General features: G+C 39.2%; 1 protein-coding gene across 1 annotated transcript in view; it reads right to left on the minus strand.

Moving 5' to 3' along the window:
- The window catches only part of LOC120767926 (NADH dehydrogenase [ubiquinone] 1 alpha subcomplex subunit 2), a 38140-nt gene extending 20000 nt beyond the window's left edge, over positions 1 to 18140 (minus strand). The window contains exon 1 of the mRNA XM_040094287.1: positions 17936 to 18140. Within this exon, the coding sequence (XP_039950221.1) occupies positions 17936 to 18033 (98 nt within the window). The 5' untranslated portion in view covers positions 18034 to 18140. The remainder of the gene's footprint in view (positions 1 to 17935) is intronic.
- Between the last annotated feature and the right edge of the window lie 595 nt (positions 18141 to 18735).

Here is an 18735-nt window from a genome sequence, read left to right on the forward strand (position 1 = left end):
TCCGAAATTGATTCGAATTAGTTTCATTTTGCCTTCTTATTTGTTGCGAACTTATTTTAGGTACATTATTGGCATTAAGCGCACTAAAATAATTTTTGTTAGTATAACTATTAGGACAATTTAAAGTTGTATTTATTTGTGGGTGCTAAATAAATGGAGGATGGAGTCATGTGTAGAAGTTCACGCAAGTGAGGAAAGTTCTCTGATCGCCATTCACTTGGGAGTGGCCAGAAACGATTCTTTTACACACGGCTCAAGCAGCTCACGACTTCCGGTCTTTGACCAAGTATCCTCTGGGTAGCCTAAGAACATCCGTTTGAAGGCGAGCTAAAGTGAGAAGCATAGGGTTGTGCGCTGGGTTTGGGACCCGCCACGTAAAAAAACACCCCCAGTGAATAGGTATAACCAGCCTCGGATGAGAGACCCCAAACGAAACCGGCAAACGAAATAAGGACTACGAATTGAGGGCATGCACCTGAAATGTCCGGTCCCTTAATTGGGAAGGTGCCGCTGCCCAGCTGGTTGATGTCCTCGTAAAAACAAAGGCTGACATCACCGCCGTCCAAGAGATGCGATGGACGGGACAAGGACAGAGACGAGTAGGTCCTTGTGACATTTACTACAGTGGCCATATAAAGGAGCGCAAGTTTGGTCTAGGATTCGTGGTGGGAGAGAGACTACGTCGCCGAGTACTATCATTCACTGCGGTGAATGAACGTCTAGCCACAATCCGCATCAAAGCGAGGTTTTTCAACATATCGCTGATTTGCGCCCACGCCCCGACGGAAGAGAAGGACGATGTGACCAAAGATGCCTTTTATGAGTGCTTGGAGCACACCTATGTGCGCTGCCCCCGCCACGATGTCAAAATCGTGCTTGGCGACTTTAACGCCAGGGTGGGCAAAGAAGGTATATTTGGCACTACGGTCGGTAAATTCAGCCTCCACGACGAAACATCCCAAATGGGTTGAGGCTGATTGACTTCGCCGGGGCCCGAAATATGGTTATCTGTGGTACTAGATTCCAGCATAAGAAGATTCATCAAGCTACCTGGCTGTCTCCGTATCGAAAAACTACCAACCAGATCGATCATGTTGTGATAGACGGAAGACACGTCTCCAGTGTTTGTTTAGCGCACGCACAGCTCCGAGGTCCTAACATCGACTCGGACCACTATCTTGCTGCAGCTAAGATTCGCACCTGCCTCTGTGCAGCAAAAAACGCACGCCACCAAACACAAGGAAGGTTCGACGTCGAGAAGCTGCAATCACAATAGACAGCCGAACGATTTTCTACTCGGCTTGCACTCCTGCTCTCTGAGAGCACTCGTCAACAACTCGGTATAAGGGAAATGTGGGACGGCATTTCAAACTGCTTACGTACAGCTGCAACCGAAACCATTGGTTTTCGGAAAGTGCAAAAGAACAGCTGGTACGACGAGGAGTGCCGTGTCGCAGCGGAGAGAAAACAGGCTGCCTACCTCGCAACGTTACGATCGACCACTACACGTGCGGGATGGGATAGATACCGAGAGTTGAAGAGGGAAGCGAGACGCATTTGTAGACAGAAAAAGAAAGAGGTCGAAATGCGTGAGTATGAAGCGCTTGATAAGCTGGCCGACAGGGGTAATGCTCGAAAATTCTACGAAAAAATGCGGCGGCTTACAGAAGGTTTCAAGACCGGAGCATACTCTTAAAGAACCCCCAAAGGTGATCTAGTCACTGATGCCCAGATCATACTTAAATTATGGAGGGAACACTTCTCCAGCCTGCTGAATGGCAGTGAACGCACAACACCAGGAGAAGGCGAACCCGATTCCCCAATCGATGACGATGGAGCAGACGTTCCATTACCCGACCATGAAGAGGTTCGAATAGCAATTGCCCGCCTGAAGAACAACAAAGCGGCAGGGGCCGATGGATTACCGGCCGAGCTATTCAAACACTGATAAGGAGCATGCATCAGCTTCTTTGTAAAATATGGTCGGACGAAAGCATAACCAACGATTCGAATTTAAGTGTGCTATGCCCAATCTATAAAAAAGGAGACCCCACAATCTGCGCCAACTACCGTGGGATTAGCCTCCTCAACATCGCATATAAGGTTCTATCGAGCGTATTGTGTGAAAGATTAAAGCCCACCGTCAACAAACTGATTGGACCTTATCAGTGTGGCTTTAGACCTGGAAAATCAACAACCGACCAGATATTCACCATGCGCCAAATCTTGGAAAAAACCCGTGAAAGAAGAATCGACACACACCACCTCTTCGTCGATTTCAAAGCTGCTTTCGACAACACGAAAAGGAGCTGCCTTTATGCCGCGATGTCTGAATTTGGTATCCCCGCAAAACTAATACGGCTGTGTAAACTGACGTTGGACAACACGAAAAGCTCCGTCAGGATCGGGAAGGACCTCTCCGAGCCATTCGATTCCAAACGAGGTTTCAGACAAGGCAACTCCCAATCGTGCGACTTTTTCAACCAGAAGGTACCATCTTCTATAAGAGTGTACAGCTGCTGGCGTATGCTGATGATATTGATATCATCGGCCTTAACACCCGTGCCGTTAGTTCTGCTTTCTCCAGACTAGACAAGGAAGCAAAACAAATGGGTCTGGCAGTGAACGAGGGCAAGACGAAATATCTCCTGCCATCAAACAAACAGTCGTCGCACTCGCGACTTGGCACTCACGTCACTGTTGACAGTCATAACTTTGAAGTTGTAGATAATTTCGTCTATCTTGGAACCAGCGTAAACACCACCAACAATGTCAGCCTAGAAATCCAACGCAGAATAACTCTTGCCAACAGGTGTTACTTCGGACTGAGTAGGCAATTGAGAAGTAAAGTCCTCTCTCGACAAACAAAAACCAAACTCTATAAGTCACTCATAAGTCCCGTCCTGCTATATGGTGCAGAGTCTTGGACGATGTCAACAACGGATGAGTCGACGTTGCGAGTTTTCGAGAGAAAAGTTCTGCGAAAGATTTATGGTCCTTTGCGCGTTAGCCACGGCGAATACCGCATTCGATGGAACGATGAGCTGTACGAGATATACGACGATATTGACATGGTTCAGCGAATTAAAAGACAGCGGCTACGCTGGGCAGGTCATGTTGTCCGGATGGACGAAAACACTCCAGCTCTGAAAGTATTCGAGGCAGTACCGGGGAAAGCAGAGGAAGAGGAAGACCTCCAATCCGTTGGAAGGACCAAGTGGAGAAGACCTGGCTTCGCTTGGAATATCCAATTGGCGCCACATAGCGAAAAGAAGAAACGACTGGCGCGCTGTTGTTAACTCGGCTATAATCGCGTAAGCGGTGTCTCCGCCAATTAAGAAGAAGAAGAAGAATACGAAAATATCAGTCACATTTTTCATATCAGTTCTCGTTTTATCTTTATCTTGATTGCCAATTTCAATACCAAAGTAAGCAGAATACAAGCGAATTACAACGTCATTAATGGGTTTCCGTGGATTTTTCATTATATACTCGCCGCGTATATAACAAAACTTGTCAGAATCATTACTGCAACTACTCGACTTACTTTCCATTATAAATTTGTACTATTAATCTCATAAAAGTGATAATCAGATTGACAGACTTTGAATAAATCCGGAAAAACAACACACAAATTTTTTTTTGTAGGCCAGTGTTATGATTTTGCTCAGTCTTCTATCATCTTCTAACACATTATTTTCTTTCAAATTTCTTATTGCTGACGTAAGGTCAGTTACTAAATTTGCGTTAATTTGGCAATTCTCTTTTTAACATCTTTAAACCAATCTGATCTAGCTCTTTATACAAAAATGTTTTAGTGGATATATTTTAATTTAATCTAATCTTTTACTCTACATACTTCGATTTCTTTGCACAATGATTTTACACTATTCTGACAAGCTGACCCCGCAGGCGTTGTCTTGCGTGATATTATTATATGTGTTTTGAAATAAAAAGAAAGTTGTGTTAAAAATCATTTATTTTCGATGTGTCTAAAATTTTTTCAATGTAACGCAGCCTGATAAACCACATTTTTGGTTTCTGTATCGGTGCGTCAATGTACAGAGAATATGGTTTTCCAACTCGTGAACATGCCATGTATAACTGACCGTGTGAAAAACATGGGAGATTTATGCAACACACTTCTAGGGACTATCCTTGTGTCCTGTTGATTGTCATCGCAAATGTAATTTTCACTGGATACGTTCGAACTGAAATGGCAAATCGTTGAAGCTCAAAGGAATCCGTAGGGTTCCATTACAAAATTTCGGCGCTTTCCAAAGATTTTAGACATTCCACTGGATAATTCACGGCTTCGTATTTTTGACAGCTAAAATTGCGCGTGCACTTAAGCAAACGTAGTTACGATAATTTGGTCAATGTTGGCATAAACATTCGAGATGAGTTCATATTTCGTTGAAGTGAATTGTTAAAAGGCAGGTGGAATTGATATCAAACCACTGGAAGTATCAACCGAAATTTGCCCTTTTCCGATTCTTAGCGAATACGATATAAAATGTCTTCGGCAATGTAATTTTTGTTCGTATCCCATAACTGACGCGCATTTGAAGGCTGATCTGTCGAAATGATCATCGCGAAAAGTGTACAAACTTCAGTGGCATGCGAAGTAGTTATCACATGATTCCAGTGATTATCATGTTCCAGCAATTGTAATTGCTGCCTTGCTTCTCAAAAAGTTGCACACATCTTACCCTTCACAGTACGCAATAACACACATGAAATTGAACCACGTACATTTATCAATAGCAACCGAAGGAAGAAGCAATCGTCGTTTTTCGGGTGGATTGTGTAAATTCGTCCTAAAGCATTAGTCGAGAACACACCTGGATGCTAATCTACTTGTTGTCCTTTCTTTCTGCATTCTATATATAATATCAAGGCATTTCCGAATAGAGCAGTGTTCTCGCAAGCGGATCACTTGCGCAAGTTAAAGTCTATCGAACAGCTGTTGTTTGAAAAGTATTTGAAAATTTCATCAAGATTGGTTCAGCCGTTCTCGAGCCTTAGCGTTGCCAACAAACAAACATTAATTCGTTTGTATGAGAAAAATAAAAGGACTATTTTTAGGGTTTTTGCCGGCAATTATTCGAATTTTTCGCCGTGAAAACCATCCTTGAACTTCAACGAACATTAAAAAAAAGAATTGGCCAAATTGGTCCAGGCGTTGTTGAGTTATGCGCTTAGCAACACATTTTGCGATTCATTTTTATATTATAGATTTTTCATATGCTGTGAGTATTTTTGAGTTTCTTCTCTTAAGTAGTTAATATTCGTGTAAATCACCAGAACCGTTTTTATTATTATTTTTTATAATGTAGATCTCTTTCCTTTGACATTAATTTCACCATAAGTTACATTGACATTTTCATGATTTTGAGAGACACTACACTGACCTTTACTTCACTTGAACTACCTTACATTGACATTGAACATTATATTGATGTCCAACGGCATGACATTAGAATAAACTTCTTTTTTTTTTGCTTTTTTGACTAACTTTCCTTTTATTATTATGATTAGTATTAATTTTTAATAGTAGATTCGTTTAAGGATCGTTTTGGTAGATCCTACAGACTGATCCAGTAAAATTTAAAAATTAATATATTGGATTTTGTTTAAATTTATTAACAATTTTAAATATTACAATATTAAATTAATACCATCACATTTCAACGGTTGCTTAATAGCTCAATCATCCTTCGATAATAACTGCTGCAGAAGGTCATGTCCATTATTTCACTCCCAACGTATAACAGCGTATTCGTTTATTGTTTCAGTGAGTGTAGCAATGTCACTTAGATGCTCACGTATAATAAATAATATATTCACCTGGGCACATCGCACCACAACTTGTGCCGAAAACTTCAGCTATATAATTGTAAATTTTAAACTTTCTATATGAGCGGAGATGCAAAATTTTCCCAAAGTGGATTTAAGTTTATATGGAAAATAAAAACATGCCAAAAAGCTACAACTAACGCAAATATTAAGGCTGCAAGATTTTCTTGATCTAAAAAGTACCAAAATTATAGTCAAAATTATTGACAACATATTACGTGGCTGACGAAGGCAAATTTAATCTGCTAAGCTTACAAAATCTGCTTTACGTGCTCCGTTCAGCTAATGAGGGGTTCCTCCTATGTCACCTCAAAGACAAATGATTTGGAATAATGAATGCACAAAAATAGGGGCCAGTGGTTAACGATTTTTTGTACCCACAATTGAAGATATTTATACGGATCACCTTATCTTCCATCGTGCGAAATGTTTAAGATAAAATAGGAAACAAATCATGCAAATTCCGATTTCGTTGGCGGCGCGATCTGAAGGTACCGTAGGAAAGAGGAAGTTCTCCTGATTAAAAAATTAATAGGTACCGCAAACGCTTAGTTTACGAGATATTCAAAATAAGGACATAAGTTTAATGTTCAAAAATTCCAAACATTTCAACTAGCTATTCTACTATTTTATTTAACACACTACGCCCATTTTTCACTTAAAATTAATTTAATTAAACCTAAAACATTTAAACAAAATCACATTTTACACTTTTTACAGGCTTTTAAGAGAGAAATAAATATTTTAAAATTACTTTTTACACTCGTTTTGGACATCGTTTATGTACTAACAATTATGAGGAAATGAGGTGATAATGCCAATAAGCAAATAATAGCGTTTCGCTGAAATTCCTGTTTTTAGCTAAAATTCCTCTTTTTTTATATAGCAATCTTAGTAGAAATAAAAACAAGTGCCATGCATATGAATATTTTAAAACTTAAATTTAATAAACAAATAAGTTATATTATATAATAATATTACGTAATAAAGTGTAAAGTATAGAGAAAGAAGGGGTCGGCTTTAGTATACCATCCCACGATTTCAGGGTTAAAAGTGGTATGGTTGGATAGTGCTGATGCTCCAGATTAAGAATATATATAATTATTGCCGCCGCAAACTTATAGTTTTCGAGATATTTGCATTTAAAGTTGAAAATTTTGCAAATTTAATTTTGCAATTTCTCGACTTATGGTTAGTTTTTCTTCCGTATTATGCACTTTTGATACACTTACAATTCACTACAATATTTCTATGTACATATTTATTTTTTATTAACATTTTAGATGTTTGCTTAAAATAAGCATTTTATATTTTACATAAATATTATTACACGCACAATAACAATAAGTGTTCCGTGTTGTCAAATAATAAGTATTGCCATATCTACACATTTATCAAACGAATAAAAAATAGGTTTATACGCCAAATACATAAATCATTATCCTTTTTCTTGCTATATCATGAGTAATAATCAAAAAAGGAGTTTTACTCGAAAATAACCCTGACACACCCTGGTGTTGGCACACCCCGGTGTTGGATCGGCCAGGGTTATTTTTTTGAAGCGCGACCGAAGGCCGCCAACGCAAAAGGAAGTTTTACTCGAAAAAAAACCTGACACACCCTGGTGTTGGCACACCACGGTGTTGGATCGGCCAGGGTTATTTTTTTGAAGCGCGGCCAAACGCCGCCAACGCAAAAAGGAGTTTTACTCGAAAAAAAACCTGACACACCCCGGTGTTGGCACACCACGGTGTTGGATCGGCCAGGGTTATTTTTTTGAAACGCGGCCGAAGGCCGCCAACGCAAAAAGGAGTTTTACTCGAAAAAAAACCTGACACACCCTGGTGTTGGCACCCCCCGGTGTTGGATCGGCCAGGGTTATTTTTTTGAAGCGCACAACGCAACGCAAAAAGGAGTTTCAATCGTAAAAACCTGACACACCCAAGTGTTGGTCGCCCAGGATAATTTTTTTTCATGCATTTGAGTTTTTTTTTATTTATTTTTATTGTTTTCAATCATTTCTGATATGGTAACACTTATTATTTGACAACACGGAACACTTATTGTTATTGTGCGTGTAGTAATATTTATGTAAAATATAAAATGCTTATTTTAAGCAAATATCTAAAATATTAATAAAAAGTAAATATGTAGAAATATTGTAGTGAATTGTAAGTGTATAAAAAGTGCATAATACGGAAGAAAAACTAACCATAAGTCGAGAAATTGCAAAATTAAATTTGCAAAATTTTCAACTTTAAATGCAAATATCTCGAAAACTATAAGTTTGCGGCGGCAATAATTATATATATTCTTAATCTGGAGCATCAGAAAAATCAAAAAAATGATCCAACCATACCACTTTTAACCCTGAAATCGTGGGATGGTAAACTAAAGTTTCCCCGAAAGAAGTACTATGCGTAAGTACTTTAGTATTGGCCCGACCCGGGCCGAATGCCGGCAATGCAGAAAGCAGTACTATGGGAAGGTTCTTCTTAAAGGTTAATTTTAGCATAGCATACCCCGATTTCGGGATGAAATTGGGTATGAATATATAACCGCCGCTGACTTATGGTTTTTGAGTTATTTGCATTTAAAGTTCAAAAATTTAACACGCATTTTTGTGTTTTTCTTATTTATAATGAATTATACACTTATATTTTTAACTTTTATATTCACTAATACTTCATTAATTCGTTTCTATCCATTTATTTTATATTAAATAGTGTAAAAATAACTTCTATTCAATATTTATTTAACTTTTGTTCAATTCTTTTTGATCACACAATAACGAAAGGGTTGCATTCTAACTAATAACAGGTGTTACCTTACGTACATATTTTACAAAACAAGCAAAAAAATAAAGTAAACAAATAATACCGCAACGACAGAAAATAAATAGGGATACACGTAAAATACCGAAGTTTAAAATGCCGACACATCAAAATACCGACAAAATTTAAATATGAAGTTAAATTAAAATACCGACCCACAAATCAATACACCGGCAAACCAAAATGCCTACATGTGAAACATATTTTACCTTGTTCGCTCTTATTTCTGTCGAAGCACAGAAAGAGAATTCTACTGACAAATGGTTATGATCCTGAACGTGTTCATGGCCGGAGACCGAAGCCCGCAGGGCCTCGTACGAACAACGCCACGTTTTCGTGGTTTGCCGGTATTGTGATTTGTCGGTGTTATGATTTGTTGGTATTTTGATTTTTTGGTGTTTTAGTTTGTCAGTGTTTTGATTTGTCGGTACTGTCGGAATTCTGAATTTCGAGATTTTGATTGTCGGCATTACGTTACACACCCAAATAAATTAAAACATTATTAGTTTTTTGTAAGAATTACTTTCTGCATTGGCGCTTCAAAAAAATAACCCTGGTCCGACCAACACCTGGGCGTGTCCAGTTCTTTCGCGTTGAACTACTTTTTTCGTTGGCGGCCTTCAGCCGCGCTTAAAAAAATGACCCTGGCTGGTCAAACACCAGAATTTATCAAGGTATTGAACATTCTGAAAGATTTTACATTACATGTCACACGCAGAAAACGTATATTATAGAGAAGATTCACGATGTCGAGAATTTAGGGATATTTCAATTTTGGGATATTTAATGTTTTGGATGAGTGTATTTCACAACAGAAAATTACTAGCGCATTTCACCACTTAACATCAGGGGCACGACAATAACAGAACTGAGTAGTTGTTAGAGCCAATGGGAAAAAATATGTTAATTTCAATGTTTAGAAATGTACGCTTACAGATTCCCTTTTTTACTATGCGCAAACGATGCTGCATATAATTTATAGATCGGTATATGCACATATGTACATATATTTGTTATGAAAGCACATAAGTGTGTACATACATATGTATATTTATATACTTAAATAAATATTTGCTTTGGTCATTAAACTTTTCGATATCATGTTCAAAGACCAAGCGGTCGCACATTTGTCCATATATAATTATGTGTGCATGTAAACAAATATGACAGACCATACGCATAATGTTTGTAAATTTGTCTACATGCAACATATGTATGTAAATATGTACACTCAATGCTTCATGCGAAATCTACGTTGACGCGGACAACCAATGGCGAAGCTCATATTTTTTGCTTTCATGCAAAGAGTCAATGTGTCGAAAGAATGACGCGTCTTCACACGCTTCACAACATTGTGTTGTTGGTAGAAAATCCGAGCTGTGCCGAAAACACAAACGAACGATCTCCAATTGCCACTGCTTCCCTTGCCGCTGTACCAACTTCGCTTACCAACCAACGTAGATATGTATGTTTGTGTGTGAGCTTGCATACATATCGACGCAGAATTTTGCAAGCCGCGTAACAATATTTTGTACATTCCTTGACAAATACAGTCAATCCCGGTTATGTGCTACATCCAAAGATAGAGATTTTTGTGGTTTGTTAAAAAAAATTTAATATGGCACATAAGCGAGTGCGGATACTGAAGCGAGTGGTACCTAAAACAATAATCTCCATGTATATCCAAAAACATCCGTGTGATGCAGCAAGATATGGGCAGTTAAGAGGGCTGATTTTCATTTAAGCGGAATACTACTTAACCGGGATTCACCGTACACATAAATCAGAGGAATATTGAATATTTTCTTTGGCACATTTCTTGACTTGAAAATCGACAAATAAACTATGTTGTCAATTTTATTCTATACTTATATTTGCGGGGTTGTCGCTTTTTCCTTCTCATACAAATATCAGAAATTGTTCAATTTATGATTTTTAGCTTTTGCCATCGTTGCGAAAAGACGCTTGTTGGCAAAGGCATGCTCGGGGAGATGTAATGGTATTTGTTTTTATGAATGAGGCAAACTGCCTGTTGAAAGTGCGCTTGCGTTCATGAATGAAAATATTGTTGTTGTGTTTTTTCTACAAATTTGGGTATCGACTTGGCTGCCATATTGACTTGTGACGCTGCTGATGCTACTTGAAACCATAGTTGTTTTTGTAGAACAATATTCGTAGTTTTTGCGGGTGACATATCTACATGTGAACGTATGTATGTATAAGTATGTATGTTGTGTATGCATTATTTGTGTGTGAATGTCATGAGCATATATTTACATGTGTACTCATATTTGTATGTTGGTTGGTATACATTATTTGTTCGGCAATGTCGTACACATATGCATGTACATATAGAGCAGTGCGCGCACACTTTTTACTGATAATTGATATTACGATTTGAATTTGAATTGTACTTACATACATACATATGTATGTGCATATGTAATTATGCGCTGATATGTAGATGCGTATGAAAATTAAATGACATATTATTGTAATATGTATATTAAGTTTTTATGATATTATGATAGTATCTCATACATATTCATACATATGTATATTATATTTACAAACATGGGGATGGGGTCATGTGTAGAAGTTCACGCAATTGAGGAAAGTTCTCTGATCGCCATTCACTTGGGAGTGGCCAGAAACGCTCCTTTTACATATGACTCAAGCAGTTCACGACTTCCGGTCTTTGACCAAGTATCCTCTGGGTAGCCTAAGAACATCCGTTCGAAGGTGAGCTAAAGTGAAAAGGCGAAACATCCCCTGCATAGGGTTGTGCGCTGGGTTTGGGACCCGCCACGTAAAAAGCCTACCCCAATGAAAAGCGACAAACAGCCTCGGCTGAGAAACCCCCCTTTTGATGACGACCATGATATCAGGGCATGAACCTGGAATGTCCGGTCCCTTAATTGGGAAGGTGCCGCTGCCCAGCTGGTTGATGTCCTCGTGAAAATAAAGGCTGACATCACCGCCGTCCAAGAAATGCGATGGACGGGACAAGGACAGAGACGAGTAGGTCCTTGTGACATTTACTACAGTGGCCATATAAAGGAGCGCAAGTTTGGTGTGGGATTCGTGGTGGGAGAGAGACTCCGTCGCCGAGTACTATCATTCACTCCGGTGAATGAACGTCTAGCCACAATCCGCATCAAAGCGAGGCTCTTCAACATATCGCTGATCTGCGCCCACGCTCCGACGGATGAGAAGGACGATGTGACCAAAGTTGCCTTTGATGAGTGCTTGGAACGCACTTATGAGAGATGCCCCCGCCACGATGTCAAAATCGGGCTTGGCGATTTTAACGCCAGGGTGGGCAAAGAAAGTATCTTTGGCACGACGTTCGGTAAATTCAGCCTCCACGACGAAACATCCCCAAATGGGTTGAGGCTGATCGACTTCGCCGGGGCCCGAAATATGGTTATCTGTAGTACTAGATTCCAGCATAAGAAGATTCATCAAGCTACCTGGCTGTCCCCGGATCGAAAAACTACCAACCAGATCGATCATGTTGTGATAGACGGAAGACACGTCTCCAGTGTTTTAGATGTGCGTGCGCTCCGAGGTCCTAACATCGACTCGGACCACTATCTTGTTGCAGCCAAGATTCGCACCCGCCTCTGTGCAGCAAAAACCGCACGCCAACAAACACAAGGAAGGTTCGACGTCGAAAAGCTGCAATCACAACAGACTGCCGAACGATTTTCTACTCGGCTTGCACTCCTGCTCTCTGAGAGCACTCATCAACAACTCGGTGTAAGGGAACTGTGGGACGGCATTTCAAACTCCTTACGAACAGCTGCACCCTTGGTTTTCGGAAAGTGCAAAAGAACAACTGGTACGACGAGGAGTGCCGCGCCGCAGCGGAGAGAAAACAGGCTGCCTACCTCGCAACGTTACGATCGACCACTACACGTGCGGGATGGGATAGATACCGAGAATTGAAGAGGGAAGCGAGACGCATCTGCAGACAGAAAAAGAAAGAGGCCGAAATGCGTGAGTATGAAGCGCTTGATAAGCTGGCCGACAGGGGTAATGCTCGAAAATTCTACGAAAAAATGCGGCGGCTTACAGAAGGTTTCAAGACCGGAGCATACTCTTTTAGAAACCCCAAAGGTGATCTAGTGACCGATGCCCAGAGCATACTTAAATTATGGAGGGAACACTTCTCCAGCCTGCTGAATGGCAGAGAATGCACAACGCCAGGAGAAGGCGAACCCGATTCCTCAATCGATGACGATGGAGCAGACGTCCCATTGCCCGACCATGAAGAAGTTCGAATAGCAATTACCTGACTGAAGAACAACAAAGAGGCGGGGGCCGATGGATTGCCGGCCGAGCTATTCAAACACGGCGGCGAAGAACTGATAAGGAGCATGCATCAACTTCTTTGTAAAATATGGTCGGACGAAAGCATGCCCAACGATTGGAATTTAAGTGTGCTATGCCCAATCCATAAAAAAGGAGACCCCACAATCTGCGCCAACTACCGTGGGATTAGCCTCCTCAACATCGCATATAAGGTTCTATCGAGCGTATTGTGTGAAAGATTAAAGCCCACCGTCAACAAACTGATTGGACCTTATCAGTGTGGCTTTAGACCTGGAAAATCAACAACCGACCAGATATTCACCATGCGCCAAATCTTGGAAAAGACCCGTGAAAGGAGAATCGATACACACCACCTCTTCGTCGATTTCAAAGCTGCTTTCGACAGCACGAAAAGGAACTGCCTCCATGCCGCGATGTCTGAATTTGGTATCCCCGCAAAACTAATACGGCTGTGTAAACTGACGTTGAGCAACACGAAGAGCTCCGTCAGAATCGGGAAGGACCTCTCCGAGCCGTTCGATACCAAACAAGGTTTCAGACAAGGCGATTCCCTATCGTGTGACTTTTTCAACCTGCTTCTGGAGAAAATAGTTCGAGCTGCAGAACTTAGTAGAGAAGGTACCATCTTTTATAAGAGTGTACAGCTGCTGGCGTATGCTGATGATATTGATATCATCGGCCTTAACACCCGTGCCGTTAGTTCTGCTTTCTCCAGACTAGACAAGGAAGCAAAACAAATGGGTCTGGCAGTGAACGAGGGCAAGACGAAATATCTCCTGTCATCAAACAAACAGTCGTCGCACTCGCGACTTGGCACTCACGTCACTGTTGACAGTCATAACTTTGAAGTTGTAGATAATTTCGTCTATTTAGGAACCAGTATTAACACCACCAACAATGTCAGCCTGGAAATCCAACGCAGGATTGCTCTTGCCAAGAGGTGCTACTTCGGACTGAGTAGGCAATTGATAAGTAAAGTTCTCTCTAGACGAACAAAAGCTAAACTCTATAAGTCGCTCATAATTCCTGTCCTGCTATATGGTGCAGAGGCTTGGACGATGTCAACAACTGATGAGTCGATGTTGCGAGTTTTCGAGAGAAAAGTTCTGCGAAAGATTTATGGTCCTTTGCGCGTTGGCCACGGCGAATATCGCGTTCTATGGAACGATGAGCTGTACGAGATATATGACGACATTGACATAGTTCAGCGAATTAAAAGACAGCGGCTACGCTGGCTAGGTCAGGTTGTCCGAATGGACGAAAACACTCCAGCTCTGAAAGTATTCGACGCTGTACCCGCCGGGGGAAGCAGAGGAAGAGGAAGACCTCCACTCCATCGGAAGGACCAAGTGGAGAAGGACCTGGCTACGCTTGGAATATCCAATTGGCGACACGTAGCGAAAAGGAGAAACGACTGGCGCGCTGTTGTTAACTCGGCTATAATCGCGTAAGCGGTGTCTACGCCAATTAAGAAGAAGACATATTCATATAAATATGAAATTATAATATATTCTCAAACATAAGAAATATTTTAATAAATAACTCTTAGTTGCACATTAACTACAAATATTGTTTTGAAAATAGCATAATTTAATTATAATGATATAAATTATGCATATATTCATAGAAATACGCAAAATGATAATCACATCAATTAACATGATGGCATATGAGCTTATAAAAATATAAGCAAAAGGCCAACATACGTCTGTAATAGCAATGCATGTTTCTGAGCACAATTTTCATTAAATGCTCAGCTCTGTTCACGCACCACTGTTAAGATTTCTCCTTCTTAGCTAGCTGTGGTGAAATGCACTCATCGCATTTTGTTAGCTTTTGACAGTTTACACGCCTGTCCGTTGTTGGACCTTCTCTATAATATACGTTCTCTGTCACACGATACGATTCTTTACTTATTCTTATTCAATTACAAAATATGGTAACACAAATGTTTTTTTGTTTGCAACCATTTTTTTATTGTATTAATAAATGGATTCTAACGAAAGCTAAAGGCGGAATTCAAGCAGTGTTTAAAAAACTGCAGTCGAATTAGCAGAAGTCGCAATATTGTTGTTATTCGCTACTTCAACTGCGAGCGATATCGAGAAGTATGCAAGTGCTTTTGCTTCTGCTTCTGAAAAAATCAGAAGTCGCATGCTTTGACTGGCGCAAAAATCAAACAGCTACGAAAATCAGAAATCAGCATAAGTCGCCGTTATTCGTTTTTCTGCTTTCTGCTTTGCTGTAGCTTTCGATCGTATATATAAGTTGCCGCAGCAGCTATCGACAATTTTCGACAGTCGTCGGCAGTCACAGTCGCGAAAAGTAATGCATTCGACTTTTTGCTACTTTTGATTTTTGTCGCTGTTGCTTTCGATCAGCAGCGTAAGTCGAAAAAAGCAAGAAGCGTCCGATTCGTGGAAGTCGGCCGTTGCGACCGTTTTTGATTAGCTATGACTTTAAAGAAATGTTTGGCAATTACTTATAGTGTACTTGAATTTTTTTATTATGTTGTTCATTTTCAACTTTTTTAATTTTTCTTAAGTTTATAAATATAAAAAACTAAATCAAAATTCGTTGGAATAAATAACATAAAAACATAACAGTAAATTAATTTTTCATTGCTTTCATTACATACATTACTCATTGTTTTGATTATTCATTACAATGTTCCTCCTGTTCAAAAAGTGGCAACGTATCAATGGCCATGTCCCGAAAGCTAGGATTTAATTTTACTAGCAATATGTTCTCAAGAACATCGTGGCTTAATCGATTGCGAGAGTCAGTAGGCACCAGTCTTAAAGTAGAGAAAGCTCGTTCAATCGACACCTGTTATAAAAATAATAAATAAATGAGAAAACTTTCCACGCTGCATTTGGCGCCATAGCTGAACACGTGTGAGTCTAGCAGCGTTCTAATTGCCAGTAAAAGCAAAAGAGCAAAAAGAACAAGACGGCGACTGCTGGTGACTTCCACGAATCGGACGCTTCTTGCTTTTTTCGACTTACGCTGCTGATCGAAAGCAACAGCGACAAAAATCAAAAGTAGCAAAAAGTCGAATGCATTACTTTTCGCGAATGTGACTGCCGACGACTGTCGAAAATTGTCGATAGCTGCTGCGGCAACTTATGTATACGATCGAAAGCCACAGCAAATCAGAAAGCAGAAAAACGAATAACGGCGACTTACGCTGATTTCTGATTTTCGTAGCTGATTGATTTTTGCGCCAGTCAGAGCATGCGACTTCTGATTTTTTCAGAAGCAGTAGCAGAAGCAAAATCATATGATCTGAAACTTGCCGCAGTTTTTTAAACGCTGAATTCAAGTTATTTTTGCACTACTTAATTCAAAACAAATGTGTAGAAACGAATTAGTGTAGTGTTAGTGGATATAAAGTTAAAGATTTTAGTGTAAAATGCATTATAAATGGGAGGAACACTCATTTTATATTGTTTAATTTTTTAACATTAAATGCAAATACAGAAAGAACCCTAAGTCCGCAGCAACTATATTCATATATATATATTTTCTTGATCTGTAGGACCTCCTCTATCCGTTCATACCCATTTTAACCCCGAAAGCGGGCGATGCTATTATTAATCCCAGCCGGGCACGATTACGGTTTTTCCGGCGCCGCGATTTGATGGTACGGATGGATAGAGGAGATCCTCAGGATTAAAAAATGTATGCGTCCTCAGACGCATAGTTTCCGAGATATTTCACTTTAAAGTTCCACAATTTTACATACAATTTAGTCGTTTTGTTTTGTTTTTCTTCACATGTCATTACAAGTACCAGTGTTGCCACATATTATGTTTTAAAAAAACTATGAAAAATTTTTCTTTTTAACATTTATAAAGAAAATGATACAAACGGTTTTTGTATATTATGTTAATTGATAAATAAAGATAAAAAATAACATTCCTTTGTGTCGAACTACTTTCTGCACTGGCGGCCTTCGGCCGCGCTTCAAAAAAAATAACCCTCATCGATCGAACACCGGGGTATTATAAATATATGAAACACATTTTTGATTATATTTTCAGGACACAAAGTATGGCAACACTGGTATTTGTCATAAATGTAAACACGCAAATCGCTTGAAACTTTGAATGTGCAAAATAATTTTGAAAGTATATTTATTTTCTTAAAAAATATACAATTAGTGTAAATTTTTGATAAATACGAATGTGTACAGTGTAATTAAATATATATTAATTAAAAAATATGTGAAAAGTGGGTTAAACATAGTGAAATAACGAGCATTGTTCTTACAAATTTTTGAACTTTAAAGTGAAATATCTCGGAAACTATGCCTCTGAGGACAGTATATGTGTATACATTTTTTAATGCTGAGGACCTCCTCTATCCATCCGTACCATCAAATCGCGGCGCCGGAAAAATCGTAATATTACCCCCAGCCGTATTGAGGAGAAGCTCCCATATCAGCAAATACTCCATTTATACCAAAATTCGGTTCCCGACCCGAAACCGGTAGACGCTATTCTAAATCCTAGCCAAAATTTTTTGTACAACTTATTTCCACTATGAGAACAAACAAATAAAAATGTCCCAATATTCTAAGTTCATAAACAATTTGCTCATCTATCCGCCGATACTATAGTCACAGAGCCTAAACAATTGTAATCGTGACATAAATAGTATTAATAATATAAACCAAATCCTGTTATCCTTCTTTGGTTGGTTTGCCGGTATAATAATAAATGTGTTTGAAATATTTCTGATTCATATATATTTTGGAAGGATTATTATAAAAGTCTTCTGATAGCAGTGTATTATAAAAGTATTTTTTAATCTTAATAGTATTTCAGAGAAATACTTAGAATAAATATAAATAGCAGGTAAATCCACAACTATTATATAACTATAACTTTTTAGCATACCTTGCTCCTTTTGAAGCTTCACCCGATTGACAAAGATGTATACGTAGCTCCTTTAATTTTGGAGACACTTTAGTCAAACGAACAATAGAAGCACGCATTTTTTAACTCTGGTTGTTATGTCTCTTTTGTTACTGCGAACTGTTGTTTATATTTTTGACATTTAGAAACAATTTTGATTGAACTTTGTAATAGAGATGTGTCAGATTTATCAAGCACCAGCTTCGTATTTTAAAGAATTTTCCGATAAATCGTACATATATCTTCGAACTCACTCATGAATTCTATCACTGCCCTACAAGACAAATATCTGTTAGCAAACGTGTAAGCGACTTCTCATTGTTCACTTTTGTTTGTGTTAAAAATAGATTAGATAAGTAAGGTGCTAAGTCCATAGATAGATTATTAATGAGGTAATGCACCGCGACCTAGGTGCCCTCTCCTATATCACATGTCTTCCCCAAGTGTAAGCGACTTCTCATTGTTCACTTTTGTTTGCGTTAAAAATAGATAAAGGCGCCCATACACGAGCATACAAGTGCGTTCGATCGGTATGTGTGCGCTTGCGGTTTATCGGGTATGGGCTTGTTCGCGTACCGATCCATGTTCGCGAAAATGTTTGATTTTTTACGATCGGTGCGCGAACATGTTTATCGTGTATGGCGGGAGGGAGGGAAAGAAATTATTGATTCAAGCGAAATTTCTAGGCTTTATAGTTATATATTTGAACATCTTTCACAAATTTTTTGGATACGAAATCTTTGATATTCTGGGGAGCAATTACCCGATGCATCTCGCATGTA

Source organism: Bactrocera tryoni, chromosome 2 (genome assembly GCF_016617805.1).
Source record: "Bactrocera tryoni isolate S06 chromosome 2, CSIRO_BtryS06_freeze2, whole genome shotgun sequence".
Lineage (NCBI taxonomy): Eukaryota > Metazoa > Arthropoda > Insecta > Diptera > Tephritidae > Bactrocera > Bactrocera tryoni.